The sequence below is a fragment of the Pseudophryne corroboree genome, chromosome 6, assembly GCF_028390025.1.
Source record: "Pseudophryne corroboree isolate aPseCor3 chromosome 6, aPseCor3.hap2, whole genome shotgun sequence".
Classification (NCBI taxonomy): Eukaryota; Metazoa; Chordata; class Amphibia; order Anura; family Myobatrachidae; genus Pseudophryne; species Pseudophryne corroboree.
Genome location: NC_086449.1, coordinates 543,666,900 through 543,688,079, shown reverse-complemented (window position 1 = coordinate 543,688,079; position 21,180 = coordinate 543,666,900). Strand labels below are relative to the sequence as shown.

The 21,180-nt window shown below is 44.7% G+C and overlaps 1 protein-coding gene across 1 annotated transcript in view; it reads right to left on the bottom strand.

Annotated features, from left to right (window-relative positions):
- Nucleotides 1-21,180, bottom strand: part of CEP290 (centrosomal protein 290) — a 497,171-nt gene that overhangs the window by 189,908 nt on the left and 286,083 nt on the right. Inside the window, exons 34-35 of the mRNA XM_063927658.1 lie at nucleotides 13,907-14,155; nucleotides 10,910-11,017 (exon numbers count right to left, since the gene is read on the bottom strand). Of these exons, the coding sequence (XP_063783728.1) occupies nucleotides 10,910-11,017; nucleotides 13,907-14,155 (357 nt within the window). The remainder of the gene's footprint in view (nucleotides 1-10,909; nucleotides 11,018-13,906; nucleotides 14,156-21,180) is intronic.

Here is a 21,180-nt window from a genome sequence, read left to right as displayed (position 1 = left end):
TAATTGGATACAGAGCTTTTACAACTCCGATAAAAAGCCTGTTTTTCTTAGCGTGAAACAGTGTTTTTGCAGCTAATATTATAACCCTCATACTATTGGACCCTACAGTATATTTTGTTGTGATATTACCTTTACCAGGGCCAGATTAAGGTCTGTGGGGGCCCCTGGGCAACAAAGTTGCAGGGAGCTCAATCTAAATATTATATATGTATTCAAGCTTCTGAGGATAAGGTAGCCAACACACTAGGAAAAAAAAGTAAAATGCCACAATACTGCAATCTCGATTGTAGAAGTATTACATCAATTACTAAGAAAAGTCTATTATTATGCAATAAAATATTTATTACTCAAAACATGCATAATAAATACTCATATTGAACTTCATAGAAAAATCAAACAAAACAGCAGTATCTGAGCAACATTAGAAATGTGGCAATAATTTGTTCAGTTCAAAACTGCTAAATATTTAGAAATAGAACATGGTAGAAGGGAATACTGGAAATAATCTGAGAGAGAACTAAAAATCGGTATTTCAAAACCTTGGATATTTAATTAGCCGAATCCTATCAATTGATATCCATCACAATAGTTTGATTCCTTATATAGGGGGATATTTTTCAAACCCTGGTAAAAGATAAAGTGGAGAGAGATAAAAATAGTAACCATTTTACAGGCTGTTATTGAAAAATGTCAGTTAGGAATTGTTTGGGTGGTGCTTTATCTCTCTCCACTTTATCTCTCCAAGTTTATTTTAAAATATGGTGTGTTTGTTAAGTTTTAGTTAAACAAAACAAGTAATAAAACACATTTGAAAAGAAAAAAAGAAAATGGAAAGATCTAAAACACGAGAAATTACTGTTGCAAGATAAAAGTGCATATTACATATTAAAATTAATAGTGAGAATATGACAAGATTTCTACATTAACAGCGTAGGAAATTGAAATATCCAATAGGCCTAATTAAAGAGCAGTATTAGTATTGGAGGGTCATACTAGGGGACAGTGGTGGGGGGGTTTCGTGAATGAAGCATATGTAGGCACAACGGTTATTTGGGTTATCTCTCAAAGCTTTCATAAATCTCCAACTTAGACACAGATATAATATGGAAATAACGTCTCCAAAGCCAGCTCTTCTTGTTCCTCCAGTGCAAGACTGGGCTGTAGTCATGATCACCAGCTCCACACAGCACATCTGTTTTAATGGTTCCCCTCAGTATGCATACAGCAACAAGCAACAGATGTGGACATTCACAGGTGAGTGGGAAGTGATGGATTTTGAGACTTTATTTCCTTATCATGCTTGGGCAAAGAAACGTGATTCATTGTATTAATGGCTTAATTTCCAAATCATTTCCAGCTAGGACTATACTCTCGCTGTCATGTTCTGATTATAAATATAAATATTTAGCAGTTCTGGATTGCACAAAATATTGCCTTATTTCTATTTATGCTCAGATACGGATGTTTTGTTTGATCTCTATGATGTTCAATATTTGTGTTTATTATGCATGTGTTCAGTAATAAATATTTTATTGCATAATTACAGATTCTTTTTTATAATTGGAATGATACTTTCTTAATTTGTACTGTAGTGGTGTGGTTTTTTTACTTTTTGTTTGTAATAAATATACTGTCCAGAACAAACTAAGAGGACTATGGGGTATATGCAATTGCGGTCGAATTCCCGAAAAACTGGACTTTTTCGCCCAAATTTTTTTTTTGACTTTTGTGAAATTCGACATTTCTGCAATGGTACAAATGCGGCAATTCGCCAAAAGTATATTCAATTGAAGTTTGGAAATTCGACAACAGTGCTTTTAGACAGTGAATTCGTCATTTTCAATCCGCCACACTTTGGTGGCGGAATCTAATAAAAAAATTTAAAACATGTTTTTTTTTGGTGTTTTTTTTATTGGTAATAGCATATCTATTTATATTAGAAGGGATTAGGTACTTGGTTAGTCTTTTTTGGAGGCACAAGTATTATTTATATATTTTTAAAAATATAATTTTTATTTTTTTTAAAAAATGGAATGGTAAAAACCAGAAAAAAAATTGCGTGGGGCCCCCCCTCCTAAGCATAACCAGCCTCGGGCTCTTCGAGCCGGTCCTGGTTCTAAAAATCTGGGGGGGAAAACGGACAGGGGATCCCCCATATTTTTAAAACCAGCACCGGGCTCTGCGCCTGGTGCTGGTGCAAAAAATACGGGGGACAAAAAGAGTAGGGGTCCCCCGTATTTTTTACACCAGCATCGGGCTCCACTAGCTGGACAGATAATGCCACAGCCGGGGGTCACTTTTATACAGCGCTCTGCGGCCGTGGCATTAAATATCCAACTAGTCACCCCTGGCCGGGGTACCCTGGGGGAGTGGGGACCCCTTCAATCAAGGGCCCCCCCCCCCAGCCACCTTAGGGCCAGGGGTGAAGCCCGAGGCTGTCCCCCCCATCCAAGGGCTGCGGATGGGGGGCTGATAGCCTTGAGAAAATGTAAAGAATATTGTTTTTTCCAGTAGTACTACAAGTCCCAGCAAGCCCCCCCCCCCCGCAAGCTGGTACTTGGAGAACCACAAGTACCAGCATGCAGGAGAAAAACGGGCCCGCTGGTACCTGTAGTTCTACTGGGAAAAAAAATACCCAAATAAAAACGCACACCTTGAAAGTAAAACTTTATTACATACATGTCGACAAACACACATACTTACCTATGTTGACACGACGTTCGGTCCACTTGTCCAAGTAGAATCCACGTGTACCTGTGAATAAAATTATACTCACCTGATCCAGTGTCCAGATTATAATCCTCGTACTTGGCAAAAAAAAAAAAAAACGAACACCCGGACTGAAAGGGGTCTCATGTTTACACATGGGACCCCTTTCCCCGAATGCAGAGACCCCACGTGACTGCTGTCACAGAAAGGTCTCTTCAGCCAATCAGCGAGCGCAACGTCCTGGCACTCTGCTGATTGGCTATGCGCGCCTGAGCTGTCAGACAGCGCATCGCAAAGCCTCTCCATTATATTCAATGGTGGGAACTTTGCGGTCAGCGGTGAGGTCACCCGCGGTCAGCGGCTGACCGCGGGTAACCCCACCGCTGACGGCAAAGTTCCCACCATTGAAACTAATGGAGGGAGCTGTGCGATGCGCTGTCTGCCAGCAGACGCGCATACAGCCAATCAGGTGAGTGCCACGAAGCAGCGCTTCCTGATTGGCAGAAGGGACCTTCTGTGACAGCAGTCACGTGGGGTCCCGGCATTCGGGGAAAGGGGTCCCATGTGTAAACATGGAACCCTTTTCAGTCCGCCTGGTCCGGGTGTTCGTTTTTTTTTTTTTTTTGCCAAGTACGTGGATTATAATCTGGACACTGGATCAGGTGAGTATAATTTTCTTCACAGGTACCCAGGATTCTTCAGTGACGAGGGGGGCGTGGCAGTCGGCGGGTCAACATAGGTAAGTATGTGTGTGTCGGCAGGTGTGAAATAAAGTTTTACTTTCACGGTGTGTGTCTCCTGTTTTTATTTGGGTATTTTTTCCCAGTAGAACTACAGGTACCAGCGGGCCCGTTTTCTCCCGCATGCTGGTACTTGTGGTTCTCCAAGTACCAGCTTGCGGGGGAGGCTTGCTGGGACTTGTAGTACTACTGGAAAAACCAATATTCTTTACATTTTCTCAAGGCTATCAGCCCCCCATCCGCAGCCCTTGGATGGGGGGGGACAGCCTCGGGCTTCACCCCTGGCCCTTGGGTGGCTGGGGGGGATACCCCTTGATTGAAGGGGTCCCCACTCCCCCAGGGTACCCCGGCCAGGGGTGACTAGTTGGATATTTAATGCCACGGCCGCAGGGCGCTGTATAAAAGTGACCCCCGGCTGTGGCATTATCTGTCCAGCTAGTGGAGCCCGATGCTGGTGTAAAAAGTACGGGGGACCCCTACTCTTTTTGTCCCCCGTATTTTTTGCACCAGCACCAGGCGCAGAGCCCGGTGCTGGTTTTAAAAATACGGGGGATCCCCTGTCATTCCCCCCCCCCCCCCCGGGATTTTTAGAACCAGGACCGGCTCGAAGAGCCCGAGGCTGGTTATGCTTTGGAGGGGGGACCCCACACAATTTTTTTCGGGTTTTTTCCCGGTTTTTAAAAATCGGATCAAAATCCGTCAAATCGGCCATTTTTCGACAGCGGGACTGTCGAATCCGTTTTTTATTGAATATGGTGAATTTCGGCACCCAGTTGCCGGAATTCGACGGTCGAATTGTGTCGAATTAAAAAACGGGCGAAAAGTTGCCGCGATTCGCCGCTAATTGCATATACCCCTATGTTTTACCACTTAAAAATCTACAGTAATGTACATTTGAGATACTTGGGAAAAAAAGTGAAAGGTGTACTTTAATGGAAACACAAAACAAAAGATACTTGGTGAACATGTACCATAACACATGATACAAAAGGGATACAAAATACTGGCTCAGAAAAGTAGTGTACGTTATTGCACATCCTAAATATCTGAAACCATGGACATTTAAAGTAACAGCACAAACAGATACTCGCTATCCTGTAGAATTTAAAGCTGGAGGGATGATGTGTTCTTGTCTGGGCAGCCATTATATTAACAGCAACCAATACAGACAACATGTAGGAATATATTCCACTGCAAAAATAGGTCACTAAACTGAATTGCCACAGGTGAGGAAAAAACAGCTTTTGTACAGTAAAAGCAGAACAGTGGCATAGTCCTAAACCTTACTAGCTTCTGGTAAATCTTTAAAATAAGAATTTACTTACCGATAATTCTATTTCTCGGAGTCCGTAGTGGATGCTGGGGTTCCTGAAAGGACCATGGGGAATAGCGGCTCCGCAGGAGACAGGGCACAAAAAGTAAAGCTTTAGGATCAGGTGGTGTGCACTGGCTCCTCCCCCTATGACCCTCCTCCAAGCCTCAGTTAGGTACTGTGCCCGGACGAGCGTACACAATAAGGAAGGATTTATGAATCCCGGGTAAGACTCATACCAGCCACACCAATCACACTGTACAACCTGTGATCTGAACCCAGTTAACAGTATGATAACAGCGGAGCCTCTGAAAAGATGGCTCACAACAATAATAACCCGATTTTTGTAACTATGTACAAGTAATGCAGATAATCCGCACTTGGGATGGGCGCCCAGCATCCACTACGGACTCCGAGAAATAGAATTATCGGTAAGTAAATTCTTATTTTCTCTATCGTCCTAGTGGATGCTGGGGTTCCTGAAAGGACCATGGGGAATATACCAAAGCTCCCAAACGGGCGGGAGAGTGCGGATGACTCTGCAGCACCGAATGAGAGAACTCCAGGTCCTCCTTAGCCAGGGTATCAAATTTGTAGGATTTTACAAACGTGTTTGCCCCTGACTAAATAGCCGCTCGGCAAAGTTGTAAAGCCGAGACCCCTCGGGCAGCCGCCCAAGATGAGCCCACCTTCCTTGTGGAATGGGCATTTACATATTTTGGCTGTGGCAGGCCTGCCACAGAATGTGCAAGCTGAATTGTATTACACATCCAACTAGCAAAAGTCTGCTTAAAAGCAAGAGCACCCAGTTTGTTGGGTGCATACAGGATAACAGCAAGTCAGTTTTCCTGACTCCAGCCGTCCTGGAACCTATATTTTCAGGGCCCTGACCACATCTAGCAACTTGGAGTCCTCCAAGTCCCTAGTAGGCGCAAGACACCACAATAAGCTGGTTCAGGTGAAACACTGACACCACCTTAGGGAGAGAACTGGGGACGAGTCCGCAGCTCTGCCCTATCCGAATGGACAAACCGATATGGGCTTTTTTGAGAAAAAAACCACCAATTTGACACTCGCCTGGTCCAGGCCAGGTCCAAGAGCATGTTCACTTTTCATGTGAGATGCTTCAAATCCACAGATTTGACTGGTTTTAAACCAATGTGTTTTGAGGAATCCCAGAACTACGTTGAGATCCCACAGTGCCACTGGAGGCACAAAAGGGGGTTGTATATGCAATACTCCCTTGACAAACTTCTGGACTTCAGGAACTGAAGCCAATTCTTTCTGGAAGAAAAATCGACAGGGCCGAAATTTGAACCTTAATGGATCCCAATTTGAGGCCCATAGACACTCCTGTTTGCAGGAAATGCAGGAATCGACCGAGTTGAAATTTCTTCGTGGGGCCCTCCTGGCCTCACACCACGCAACATATTTTCGCCACATGTGGTGATAATGTTGTGCGGTCACCTCCTTTCTGGCTTTGACCAGGGTAGGAATGACCTCTTCCTGAATGCCTTTTCCCTTAGGATCCGGCGTTCCACCGCCATGCCGTCAAACGCAGCTGCGGTAAGTCTTGGAACAGACATGGTACTTGCTGAAACAAGTCCCTTCTTAGCGGCAGAGGCCATAAGTCCTCTGTGAGCATCTCTTGAAGTTCCGGGTACCAAGTCCTTCTTGGCCAATCCGGAGCCATGAGTATAGTTCTTACTCCTCTACGTCTTATAATTCTCAGTACCTTAGGTATGAAAAGCAGAGGATGGAACACATACACCGACTGGCACACCCACGGTGTTACCAGAACGTCCACAGCTATTGCCTGAGGGTCTCTTAACCTGGCGCAATACCTGTCCCGTTGTTTGTTCAGACGGGACGCCATCATGTCCACCTTTGGTAATTCCCAACGGTTTACAATCATGTGGAAAACTTCCCCATGAAGTTCCCACTCTGCCGGGTGGAGGTCGTGCCTACTGAGGAAGTCTGCTTCCCAGTTTCCATTCCCGGAATGAAACACTGCTGACAGTGCTATCACATGATTTTCCGCCCAGCGAAAAGTCCTTGCAGTTTTTGCCACTGCCCTCCTGCTTCTTGTGCCGCCCTGTCTATTTACGTGGGCGACTGCCGTGATGTTTTATCCCACTGGATCAATACCGGCTGACCTTGAAGCAGAGGTCTTGCTAAGCTTAGAGCATTATAAATTTACCCTTAGCTATATTTATGTGGAGAAAAGTCTCCAGACTTGATCACACTCCCTGGAAATTTTTTCCTTGTGTGACTGCTCCCCAGCCTCTCGGGCTGGCCTCCGTGGTCACCAAAATCCAAAACTGAATGTCGAATCTGCGGCCCTCTAGAAGATGAGCACTCTGTAACCACCACAGGAGAGTCACCCTTGTCCTTGGATATAGGGTTATCCGCTGATGCATCTGAAGATGCGATCCGGCCCATTTGTCCAGCAGATCCCACTGAAAAGTTCTTGCATGAAATCTGCCGACTGGAATTGCTTCGAAGGAAGTCACCATTTTTTTTACCATGGCCCTTGTGCAATGATGCACTGATTTTAGGAGGTTCCTGACTAGCTCGGATAACTCCCTGGCTTTCTCTTCCGGGAGAAACACCTTTTTCTGGACTGTGTCCAGAATCATCCCTAAGCACAGGAGACTTGTTGTCGGGATCAGCTGCGATTTTGGAATATTTAGAATCCACCCCTGCTGTTGTAACAGTATCCGAGATAGTGCTACTCCGACCTCCAACTGTTCCCTGGACTTTGCCCTTCTCAGGAGATCGTCCAAGTAAGGGATAATTAAGACGCCTTTTCTTCGAAGAAGAACCATCATTTCGGCCATTACCTTGGTAAAGACCCGGGGTGCCGTGGACAATCCAAACGGCAGCGTCTGAAACTGATAGTGACAGTTCTGTACCACGAACCTGAGGTACCCTTAGTGATAAGGGCAAATTTGGGACATGGAGATAAGCATCCCTGATGTCTCGGGACACCATATAGTCCCCTTCTTCCCGGTTCGTTATCACTGCTCTGAGTGACTCCATCTTGATTTGAACCTTTGTAAGTGTTCAAATTTTTTTAGATTTAGAATAGGTCTCACCTAGCCTTCTGGCTTCAGTACCACAATATAGTGTGGAATAATACCCCTTTTCTTGTTGTAGGAGGGGTAATTTAATTATCACCTGCTGGGAATACAGCTCGTGAATTTTTTCCCATACTGCCTCCTTGTCGGAGGGAGACCTTGGTAAAGCAGACTTCAGGAGCCTGCGCAGGGGAAACGTCTCGACATTCCAATCTGTACCCCTGGGATACTACTTGTAGGATCCAGGGGTCCTGTACGGTCTCAGCGTCATGCTGAGAGCTTGTCAGAAGCGGTGGAACGCTTCTGTTCCTGGGAATGGGCTGCCTGCTGCAGTCTTCTTCCCTTTCCTCTATCCCTGGGCAGATATGACTCTTATAGGGACGAAAGGACTGAAGCTGAAAAGACGGTGTCTTTTTCTGCAGAGATGTGACTTAGGGTAAAAAAACGGTGGATTTTCCAGCAGTTGCCGTGGCCACCAGGTCCGATGGACCGACCCCAAATAACTCCTCTTCCTTTATACGGCAATACACCTTTGTGCCGTTTGGAATCTGCATCACCTGACCACTGTCGTGTCCATAAACATCTTCTGGCAGATATGGACATCGCACTTACTCTTGATGCCAGAGTGCAAATATCCCTCTGTGCATCTCGCATATATAGAAATGCATCCTTTAAATGCTCTATAGTCAATAAAATACTGTCCCTGTCAAGGGTATCAATATTTTTAGTCAGGGAATCCGACCAAGCCACCCCAGCTCTGCACATCCAGGCTGAGGCGATCGCTGGTCGCAGTATAACACCAGTATGTGTGTATATACTTTTTATGATATTTTCCAGCCTCCTGTCAGCTGGCTCCTTGAGGACGGCCCTATCTATAGACGGTACCGCCACTTGTTCTGATAAGCGTGTGAGCGCCTTATCCACCCTAAGGGGTGTTTCCCAACGCGCCCTAACTTCTGGCGGGAAAGGGTATACCGCCCATATTTTCTATCGGGGGGAACCCACGCATCATCACACACTTCATTTAATTTATCTGATTCAGGAAAAACTACGGTAGTTTTTTCACATCCCACATAATACCCTCTTTTGTGGTACTTGTAGTATCAGAAATATGTAACACCTCCTTCATTGCCCTTAACGTGTGGCCCTAATAAGGAATACGTTTGTTTATTCACCGTCGACACTGGATTCAGTGTCCCTGTCTGTGTCGACCGACTAAAGTAAACGGGCGTTTTAAAAACCCCTGACGGTGTTTTTGAGACGTCTGGACCGGTACTAATTGTTTGTCGGCCGTCTCATGTCGTCAACCGACCTTGCCGCGTGTTGACATTATCACGTAATTCCCTAAATAAGCCATCCATTCCGGTGTCGACTCCCTAGAGAGTGACATCACCATTACAGGCAATTGCTCCGCCTCCTCACCAACATCGTCCTCATACATGTCGACACACACGTACCGACACACAGCACACACACAGGGAATGCTCTGATAGAGGACAGGACCTACTAGCCCTTTGGAGAGACAGAGGGAGAGTTTGCCAGCACACACCAAAAACGCTATAATTATATAGGGACAACCTTATATAAGTGTTTTCCCTTATAGCATCTTTTTTATATATTTCTAACGCCAAATTAGTGCCCCCCCTCTCTGTTTTAACCCTGTTTCTGTAGTGCAGTGCAGGGGAGAGCCTGGGAGCCTTCCCTCCAGCCTTTCTGTGAGGGAAAATGGCGCTGTGTGCTGAGGAGATAGGCCCCGCCCCTTTTTCGGCGGCCTCGTCTCCCGCTCTTAACGGATTCTGGCAGGGGTTAAATATCTCCATATAGCCCCCGGAGGCTATATGTGAGGTATTTTTAGCCAAATTAGGTTTTCATTTGCCTCCCAGGGCGCCTCCCTCCCAGCGCCCTGCACCCTCAGTGACTGCCGTGTGAAGTGTGCTGAGAGGAAAATGGCGCACAGCTGCAGTGCTGTGCGCTACCTTTAGAAGACTGAGGAGTCTTCTGCCGCCGATTCTGGACCTCTTCTCGTTTCAGCATCTGCAAGGGGGCCGGCGGCGAGGCTCCGGTGACCATCCAGGCTGTACCTGTGATCGTCCCTCTGGAGCTAATGTCCAGTAGCCAAGAAGCCAATCCATCCTGCACGCAGGTGAGTTCACTTCTTCTCCCCTAAGTCCCTCGTTGCAGTGATCCTGTTGCCAGCAGGACTCACTGTAAAATAAAAAACCTAAGCTAAACTTTTCTAAGCAGCTCTTTAGGAGAGCCACCTAGATTGCACCCTTCTCGGCCGGGCACAAAAATCTAACTGAGGCTTGGAGGAGGGTCATAGGGGGAGGAGCCAGTGCACACCACCTGATCCTAAAGCTTTACTTTTTGTGCCCTGTCTCCTGCGGAGCCGCTATTCCCCATGGTCCTTTCAGGAACCCCAGCATCCACTAGGACGATAGAGAAAATATAATTGAAAGGCAATTATGTTTATCATAGAGAATCATTTCAATGGGGTCTATATTGCAGCCATAAAAAGGCAGAGCTATGCAATGTTATCCAAGTGTCCTGCATCATAATGCTATGTATCACCATCCATAATAAGAACGCTGTTCCCTAAATGATCCTTAGAGAATTATTCTTTTGCACATTCAGGTCAATGATAGGAATCTTTTTAACACATCAGAATGACAGCACTGCACTGATAATGGCCGAATACACTATATTTGAGGTAATCCTTATTGTTCGTCAGATTTACAATATGAATTTAGAATTCAACATAATAATCCAGATGAAAACAAGTGATTATATACTGTACTTTAAAATAGTGCAACTAAAAAAATGGGTCACCATCCAACCAGATAGGACTAACCTTCTCACAATCTGACCATACCAAGGTGTAGCCAAATCGTCCCCAGATTTAAATATTCAGTTACTGGAGAGAACAAAAGCACTGTACAGTTTGTTGCAAGCTTTAGCATTGGAAGGATTGCTGGGAATAATTAGCAAAAAGCTGGAGCAGCTTGCTGGGATATGTAGTACGACAAAGGGGAAATATGTATTTGAAATAAAATAAAAAAAATACAAACCAAGGCAGCCTCCTTAAATTTGCTAATGGAGGCATCTGAATGCAGGTCCAGCTTCTGATGCAGCACTCTGAGATCCTCAGCATGCTTTTTTGCACTTTCTTGCTGCTCCTATAAAAATAAAATTGCAAATATATATAAACAACTAACGTATTCACAGCTAATAAGTGCAATCAAGCAAATACAGTCAATATATAGTTAATTTTGTGCACTGATAAAAGAGACAGCAGAGTATTATGGACTGATATAGAGAGATACCATAAACGTGATTATAAGTGATTATTTCTGCAATACAACATATCATAATAATAATAATAATAATAATAGTAATAACAATAACTAGTTGATACACCCGCTTTCAACCGGGCAAATGATTACTAGGTGGATGCAAATAACGGTCACAGCTTCCAGACCACCCGGCAGGTTACATGCTCCATGTCACCCAGGATATGCACAAGGAGAGTTCACTAATACCCCTTTCACATCGCACTAAAAACCCGGTATCGACACGGCAAATTGCCGTGTCGAAACGGGTCAGTGTGCGATGTGAAAGCGCCTTTGCAGAAATAGCGGGTCGCCTGACCCGGTAATTCAACCCGGTAAAAAAGAAGGGTTATTACCGGGTTGAATACCGGGTCAGGTGCAGTGTGAATGGGAGCCGTTCTGATGCGACACGGCTCCCATTCACAGCATAGGGAGAGGCGGCGCAGGAGATGAGCTCATCTCCCAGCGCCGCCTCCACCCCCGCACCTGCTGCGCCCCCTGCTGCTATGGCAACCGACCCGGTATATTGCCGGGTCGGAAAGCCAGCAGAGGAGCGCAAATGCCGGATCCCACCCGGTAAGGACACGTTTCTCTTACCGGGTAGGATCCGGCATTTGCGATCTGAATGCAGCATAACTGTCATATTTCCCAGAGCACAATGGTGATGCCATGTAAATGGCAGGAGGACATTTTGGCACATAACTCCAAAATTAAGCAAATGATTACAAAGCCAAGATTTTTTTTTTTTTGCAAATCTACAGACCAAGACCTTAAATTTGGCATACAATGTTCCCTGCTCAGACAACGCCACTAGCACACAACAACTTACTCAAGTTGTTTATTTGCAGTGCCACTATGGTTTTTAATAACATTCAAGAGTTTTTGTCTTTACACAGCATCTCAGCACATTTGCATCTCATATTACAGCAGGTAGTTGTGAAAGCATCATAGTAGCACAAAATCACTACAACACATCAAATACAGACTATTCATGGAGTGTGAATAATAAGAAAAATGCAGTAGAAAAATTTTCCTTTAGGGATTTAAATAATTGGATACGGTTTGCAATTTTCCACTGATACGTACCTGAAATGTCTTATATTTGCCTGCTTCAAAATGACACCTACATGTGCAGCAGTTAAACAACCTATCCTAGAACATAAAACTGTAAACTCATAAGCATACATTAAGTATATTCTATGAAATCAAAGCCTGGACAGTAGTGCTGTTTCTGCATTCATCTATTTTGTTTTTTTTCTGAGCCCCTTGCAATGTATGCAGAACTGTATCTTACTGTGCCAGCACTTCACTATTTTTTCTGTAATATACCACAAGGGACCAGGGCCCCTCAACTTGTATATTCAAAGAACTTTATCATGGCAAGTAAATGACTTGTAGTGTTCTGGAAGGGCACTTTATTTTTAAGTAACCATGATATTGCTAAATAGCTGGTATCCCCACTGACTGATGCCCAGTTAATTAATAATACATGTATCACTTTTTCATTTTAAAAATTGTGAAAGTTGTTGGGCAAAACTGAACTAGTAACTAAATACTGCATGAAGAGCAGCTGCAAAGTATGTTGAGCCAACATTGTATTCTAGATGTTGCTGGATGAATTCCAAAGATTGACATGCTGCTTTGTTTCATTGTAAGTAACATTTCACTGGAGCAGAAATAAAACACATTTTTAGTTTACAAAACATTATTCTGCAGATCTGTTCTTGATAAGTGAAATGGTGCTTGCGCTATACATCGGATACAGTAGATGCCGTGCTGGAGTGTCATTTCTCCACAAGGGAACACAAGTATTCAATCTTATCCAGGGAATTCTTATGCTGGCCATACACTAGGTCGATATTGTGTACGAATACACAATATTGACCTATCATTCAACCGATAGTATGCACATTGCGCGTGTTAATGGGTGCGAATATGATGCGATGCGCGGCCCCGCGGGTTGCACGTCTCATCAGCTGATCATATGTGCTGCACGTATGGTCAACCGATCCCAGCAATTGCGGACGTACGATAGATTGTACAGTGCAAAAGCACCGTACAATCTATTGCGTGCCCAGAGGCTGGTGCGGGTGATCCATAGTACGACTTGCATCTAATGTAAGTCCTGCTAATGTAAGGTCAGCATTACTATACACTGGAGACTACAGCAGACATGTCAATTAACCAGAATGAAGCATATTGAGTCATAATACCTTATAATTTACTTATGTGTACCCCCTGTCTAGACTGTGCGGAGGCAATTATTTTGTAGGCAGAAACAACCAAATACAACGGCAACATTTTCCTGCAAATCTACAGACCTTTAATTTGGTATATGATGTTCCATGCTCAGACAACGGCATCATAGAAATAGGTCACTCATAAAAGTCATCCTTCTGCTATTAATATATAGATAGTAACAGCACTACCACTACTGCAAGAATAAGTTACTCCTGAGAATGCAATTAATGCACTAAAAACCAATGACATAGCTGAGACACTACAATGTTGTACCTGAATACTCAGATTAACCACTGAAAAGGATTCCATGGTGCGTAGGCAACAGGTGTAAATGAGATCTCCAGACAGAAATAATGATTTGATCACAATCTATTTAGGAATAAGACATATTTCTTTGTAGAAATGAGTGTATAAAGGTTATTTTCATTTCTACACAGAATTCCAACACTAAATACAGGGTCAATTTAGATCAGAACAAGTGGATCTTTAGAATACCTCTCTTGCTTTAGCCAGAAGATGCTGGTATTTTTTCAGAACTCCTTCATTTTGATTAAGGCGAGCTTGCATGTTTTCAATAGTTTGATGAGCAACCTGGCGTAACTGTGAAGCCTCGGGTAACTCGGACACTACCTTCTCCTGGTCTATAACTGCAGGCAATCGCAATCTCAATTCATTTATTACTTTATCACGGCTCAGCACATTTTGTTCTGCTGTCCAGAGCAGAGATTCTTTCTGTTTAATTTTCTGTAAAAAAAACAAAAAAAAACATATACAGTATGTACTTTCAAGTTAGTGTAAATGGCTTTGTGAATAATTGAAAAACAATATAACACATTAGGCCTGAGCACATTAAGACCTTTTGTTACATTTGAGCAGAGATGGAAAATATAGCTTGTAAAACATTTAAGGTATAAACTGAACAGTCTATTAACATTATGATTCTATACTAAACATCATTTAACAACCATTTTAACTTGAAGATTTGCAGTTATGCAAATACTAACAGCTCTGAACGAACGTTGTTACTATTAACCATAGACAAGGATTATGATTCTGCAATAGGACTGCATGATTGGGATTCAAATCATCACTGTCTATGCACTAACAAAGAAACGTAAAATTGGATATAGCTATAAACCACATAGCACATATCGTAAAGTCCTCAGACAAAATTTGATTCTTATCGTTTTTCAGATTTAGGAAGGCATTATGTCCGTTACCAGGAATGTTTAAATCCTCCAAATGTACAGTGCTCTACCACCTTCGTTGGAAGGCTATACTACCTATGTCCTACCTATTTACTACCATTTTGCAACTAAATTCTTAGATTTTTCTGCAAATTACATCAAACTGCTCTACTATACAATTTTATTGTATATACTTTAGTGTAATAATTATTTTTCTCTGTAACTTCTTAAACCCTTAATATATATGAAAGCATCTAATAAACTCTTCCGTGTCATCTGCTCCAAACCATAAATAGTGATGTAATTTTTATAAAAAAAATTGCGAAGTAGACCATGCATCATACACATTCTGGAGACATGGTCCCCAGAAGTGAACACAATATTCAAGATACAGTCTCACCAATGACCTAAAGTATATAGTGGCATCCCTATCCCACTCTTCTGCCATAACGTGAGAAAAGTGGAGGGCATTAACCACTTGCCTGGTGTGAATGCAGCCTTGCCACCCACTTCCCTCTCCCCCTCGCAGCCAGCAATGATTGGTTACCGTGATCGCCCCCTAATGCTGGCTGCTCTTCTTACAGCACAATGTGTTATATTGTTAAAAACACAACAGGTTATGAGATTATATAATTTATATAGATTATGTCCCCAACATTGTTTAGTCATTAAATTATCAAATGAAGTAAATAATACCTAGTATTATTTAGGATGATTTTAACAAACCTGTATATTTGTAAACAAAAAAATACTCTGAAAAGGGTTTAAATAGCTCTTATTTACATAATTTGATAATGAAAAAACAAAAACAAATAATAATAAAGTCTTAAAAAATAATATTAGCCGGTTAATGTAAGTGTTTAGGAAGACTCAGTGATGGCTGTAGTCATTAAAGAGCTGTGGTTAATCAGACCAAATAAATCCTTCTAGATCATACTCGTCCTTTATAAATGTGTGATTCGCCTTGGACATTCATTTACAATGACACCTGAACCATCAAAATCAATGCTGTAATGTAGTTGCTCTCACAATAAAATTGCTTGGCCGATTAAATATATAGATGGAATAAAGTCCTGTTATCTCATTAGAGAGAGGTACAAGGGCTTAACAGAAAATAATCTAGTGTGCTAGGGTGTTCTTAGTGAAAAGGTCTACTTCGGGATGGTCCTCCTAATTTAAGAAAAGACCATGTATATATAAAAAAAAATACTTACAGTATTTAAAGGTGAATATACTTAAAGCATAAATAATTGCAATTAAAAGTATTAAAATAAGGACAAAAAAAATAAGATTTTACTCACCGGTAAATCTATTTCTCGTAGTCCGTAGTGGATGCTGGGACTCCGTAAGGACCATGGGGATTAGCGGCTCCGCAGGAGACTGGGCACAACTAAAGAAAGCTTTAGGACTACCTGGTGTGCACTGGCTCCTCCCACCAAGACCCTCCTCCAGACCTCAGTTAGGATACTGTGCCCGGAAAAGCTGACACAAATAGGAAAGATTTTGAATCCCGGGTAAGACTCATACCAGCCACACCGTATAACTCGTGATACTATACCCAGTTAACAGTATGAAATATAACTGAGCCTCTCAACAGATGGCTCAACAATAACCCTTTAGTTAGGCAATAACTATAAACAAGTATTGCAGACAATCCGCACTTGGGATGGGCGCCCAGCATCCACTACAGACTACGAGAAATAGATTTACCGGTGAGTAAAATCTTATTTTCTCTGACGTCCTAAGTGGATGCTGGGACTCCGTAAGGACCATGGGGATTATACCAAAGCTCCCAAACGGGCGGGAGAGTGCGGATGACTCTGCAGCACCGAATGAGCAAACCCTAGGTCCTCCTCAGCCAGGGTATCAAACTTGTAGACTGTTGCAAAAATGTTTGAACCCGACCAAGTAACAGCTCGGCAAAGTTGTAAAGCCGAGACCCCTCGGGCAGCCGCCCAAGAAGAGCCCACTTTCCTCGTGGAATGGGCTTTTACAGATTTAGGGTGCGGCAGTCCAGCCGCAGCATGTGCAAGTTGAATCGTGCTACAGATCCAGCGAGCAATAGTCTCCTTAGAAGCAGGAGCACCCAGCTTGTTGGGTGCATACAGGATAAATAGCGAGTCAGTTTTCCTGACTCCAGCCGTCCTGGAAACATATACTTTTCAGGGTCCTGACTACGTCCAGTAACTTGGAATCCTCCAAGTCCCAAGTAGCCGCAGGCACCACAATAGGTTGGTTCACATGAAAAACTGATACCACCTTAGGAAGGAATTGGGAACGAGTCCTCAATTCCGCCTTATCCATATAAAATACAGATAAGGGCTTTTGTATGACAAAGCCGCCAATTCTGATACACGCCTGGCCGACGCCACGGCCCACAGCATGACCACTTTCCACGTGAGGTATTGTAGCTCCACGGATTTAAGTGGCTGAACCCAATGCGACTTCAGGAAATCCAACACCACGTTGAGATCCCACGGTGCCACTTGAGGCACAAACGGGGGCTGACTATGCAGCACTCCCTTAACAAAAGTCCGAATTTCAGGCAGTGAAGCCAGTTCTATTTTGGAAGAAAATCGATAGAGCCGAAATCTGGACCTTCATGGAACCCAATTTTAGGCCCATAGTCACCTCTGACTGTAGGAAGTGCAGAAATCGACCTAGCTGAAATTTCTCCTTTGCGGCCTTCCTGGCCTCACAGCACGCAACATATTTCCACCATATGCGGTGATAATGGTTTGCGTTCACTTCTTTCCTAGCTTTAAATAGCGTAGGGATAACTTCCTCCGGAATGCCCTTTTCCTTCAGGATCCGCCGTTCAACCGCCATGCCGTCAAACGCAGCCGCGGTACGTCTTGGAACAGACAGGCCCCCTGCTGCAGCAGGTCCTGTTTGAGCGGCAGAGGCCATGGGTCCTCTGAGATCATTTCTTGGAGTTCTGGTTACCAAGCTCTTCTTGGCCAACCCGGAACAATGAGTATAGTTCTTACTCCTCTCCTTCTTATTATTCTCATTACCCTGGGTAAGAGAGGCAGAGAAGGGAACACATACACCGACTGGTACACCCACAGTGTTACCAGAGCGCCCACAGCTATCGCCTGAGGGTCCCTTGACCTGGCGCAATATCTTTGTAACTTTTTGTTGAGGCGGGACGCCATCATGTCCACCTGTGGCCTTTCCCAACGGTGTACAATCATTTGGAAAACTTCTGGATGAAGTCCCCACTCTCCCGGGTGGAGGTCGTGTCTTCTGAGAAAGTCTGCTTCTCAGTTGTCCACTCCGGGAATGAACACTGCTGACAGTGCTAACACGTGATTTTCCGCCCATCGGAGAATCCTTGTGGCTTCTGCCATCGCCATCCTGCTTCTTGTGCCGCCCTGTCGGTTTACATGATCGACCGCCGTGATGTTGTCTGACTGGATCAGCACCGGCCGGTGTTGAAGCAGGGGTCTAGCCTGACTTAGGGCATTGTAAATGGCCCTTAGTTCCAGAATATTTAGGTGTAAGGAAGTCTCCTGACTTTTCCATAGCCTTGGAAGTTTCTTCCCTGTGTGACTGCCCCCCAGCCTCGAAGGCTGGCATCCGTGGTCACCAGGACCGAGTCCTGTATGCCGAATCTGCGGCCCCCTAGAAGATGAGCACTCTGCAGCCACCACAACAGCGACACCCTGGCCCTTGGAGACAGGGTTATCCGCCGATGCATCTGAAGATGCGACCCGGACCACTTGTCCAACAGATCCCACTGGAAAATCCTTGCATGGGACCTGGTGAATGGAATTTCTTCGTAAGAAGCTACAATCCTTCCCAGGGCTCGCGTGCATTGATGCACCGACACCTGTATACGTATTAGGAGGTCTCTGTCTAGAGACAACAACTCCTTGGACTTCTCATCCGGGAGAAACACTTTTTATCTTGTTCTGTGTCCAGAACCATACCCAGGAACAGTAGACGCGTCGTAGGAACCAGCTGCGACTTTGGAATATTCAGAATCCAGCCGTGCTGTTGTAGCACTTCCCGAGATAGTGCTACTCCGCCGAACAACTGCTCCCTGGACCTCGCCTTTATAAGGAGATCGTCCAAGTACGGGATAATTATTTCGGCCATTACCTTGGTAAATACCTTGGTGCCGGGGACAGACCAACGGCAACGTCTGGAATTGGTAATGACAATCCTGTACCACAATTTTGAGGTACTCCTGGTGAAGAGGGTAAATAGGGACATACAGGTAAGCATCCTTGATGTCCAGTGATACCATGAAATTCTCCAGGCTTGCAATAATCGCCCTGAGCGATTCCATTTTGAACTTGAACCTTCGTATATAAGTGTTCAAGGCTTTTAATTTTAGAATGGGTCTCACCGAACCGTCTGGTTTCTGTACCACAACATTTTGGAATAGTAACCCCGGCCTTGTTGAAGGAGGGGTACCTTGATTTCACCTGCTGGAAGTACAGCTTGTGAATTGCCGCCAGTACTACCTTTCTCCGAGGGCAGCAGGCAAGGCTGATGTGAGGTAACGGCGAGGGGGAGTCGCCTCGAACTCCAGCCTGTATCCCTGTGATACTATTTGCAGAACCTAGGGATCCACCTGTGGGCAAGCCCACTGGTCCCTGAAGTTCCCGAGACGCGCCCCTACCGCACCTGTCTCCACCTGTGGAGCCCCAACGTCATGCGGTGGACTCAGAGGAAGCGGGGGAAGATTTTTGATCCTGGGAACTGGCTGCTGGTGCAGCTTTTTCCTTCTTCCCTTGTCTCTGTGCAGAAAGGAAGCGCCTTTGACCCGCTTGCTTTTCTGAAGCCGAAAGGACTGTACCTGAAAATATAGTGCTTTCTTAGGCTGTGAGGAAACCTGAGGTAAATTTTTTTTTCCAGCTGTTGCTGTGGATACGAGGTCCCAGAGACCATCCCCAAATATCCCTCTGTGCATCCTTTATATCTAAGACGACGTCTTTAATATGCTCTATGTTAGCAAACTATTATCCCTGTCTTAGAGTATTAATATTATCTGACTGGGTATCAGACCACGCTGCAGCAGCACTATTTATGCTGAGGCAATTGTAGGTCTCAGTATATAACCTGAGTGTGTATATACAGACTTCAGGATAGCCTCCTGCTTTTTATCAGCAGGCTCCTTCAAGGTGGCGGTATCCTAAGACGGCAGTGCCACCTTTTTTGACAAACGTGTAAGCGCCTTATCCACCCTAAGGGATATCTCCCAACGTGACCTATCCTCTGGCGGGAAAGGGTACGCCATCAGTAACTTTTTAGAAATTACCAGTTTCTTATCGGGGGAACCCACACTACTTTGCACACTTCATTCATTCATCTGATGGGGGAACAAAACACTGGCTGCTTTTTCTCCCCAAAAATAAAACCCCTTTTATGTGGTACTTGGGTTCATGTCAGAAATGCGTAACACATTTTTCATTGCCGAGATCATGTAACGGATGTTCCTAGTGGATTGTGTATATGTCTCAACCTCGTCGACACTGGAGTCAGACTCCGTGTCGACATCTGTGTCTGCCATCTGAGGTAACGGGCGCTTTTTTGAGCCCCTGATGGCCTTTGTGACGCCTGGGCAGGCGCGGGCTTAGAAGCCGGCTGTCCCACAGCTGTTTTACGTCATCCAGCCTTCTATGTAAGGAGTTGACATTGTCGGTTAATACCTTCCACCTATCCATCCACTCTGGTGTCGGCCCCACAGGGGGCGACATCCCATTTATCGGCCTCTGCTCCACCTCCACGTAACCTTCCTCATCCCACATGTCGACACAGCCGTACCGACACACAGCACACACACAGGGAATGTTCTGACTGAGGACAGGACCCCACAAAGTCCTTTGGGGAGACAGAGAGACAGTATGCCAGCACACACCAGAGCGCTATATAATGCAGGGATTAACACTGTAAATGAGTGATTTTTCCCCCAATAGCTGCTTGTATAAACAATATTGCGCCTAAATTTAGTGCCCCCCCTCTCTTTTTAACCCTTTGAGCCTGAAAACTACAGGGGAGAGCCTGGGGAGCTGTCTTCCAGCTGCACTGTGAAGAGAAAATGGCGCCAGTGTGCTGAGGGAGATAGCTCCGCCCCTTTTTCACTGACTTTTCTCCCGCTTTTTTATGGATCTGGCAGGGGTATTTATCACATATATAGCCTCTGGGGCTATATATTGTGATGATTTTGCCAGGCAAAGTGTTTATATTGCTGCTCAGGGCGCCCCCCCCCAGCGCCCTGCACCCATCAGTGACCGGAGTGTGAGGTGTGCATGAGGAGCAATGGCGCACAGCTGCAGTGCTGTGCGCTACCTTGGTGAAGACTGAAGTCTTCTGCCGCCGATTTTCCGGAACACTTCTTGCTTCTGGCTCTGTAAGGGGGTCGGCGGCGCGGCTTCGGGACCGAACATCAATGGCCGGTTCCATGCGGTCGATCCCTCTGGAGCTAATGGTGTCCAGTAGCCTAAGAAGCCCAAGCTACCACCAGTTAGGTAGGTTCGCTTCTTCTCCCCTTAGTCCCTCGCTGCAGTGAGTCTGTTGCCAGCAGATCTCACTGTAAAATAAAAAATCTAAAATATACTTTCTTTCTAG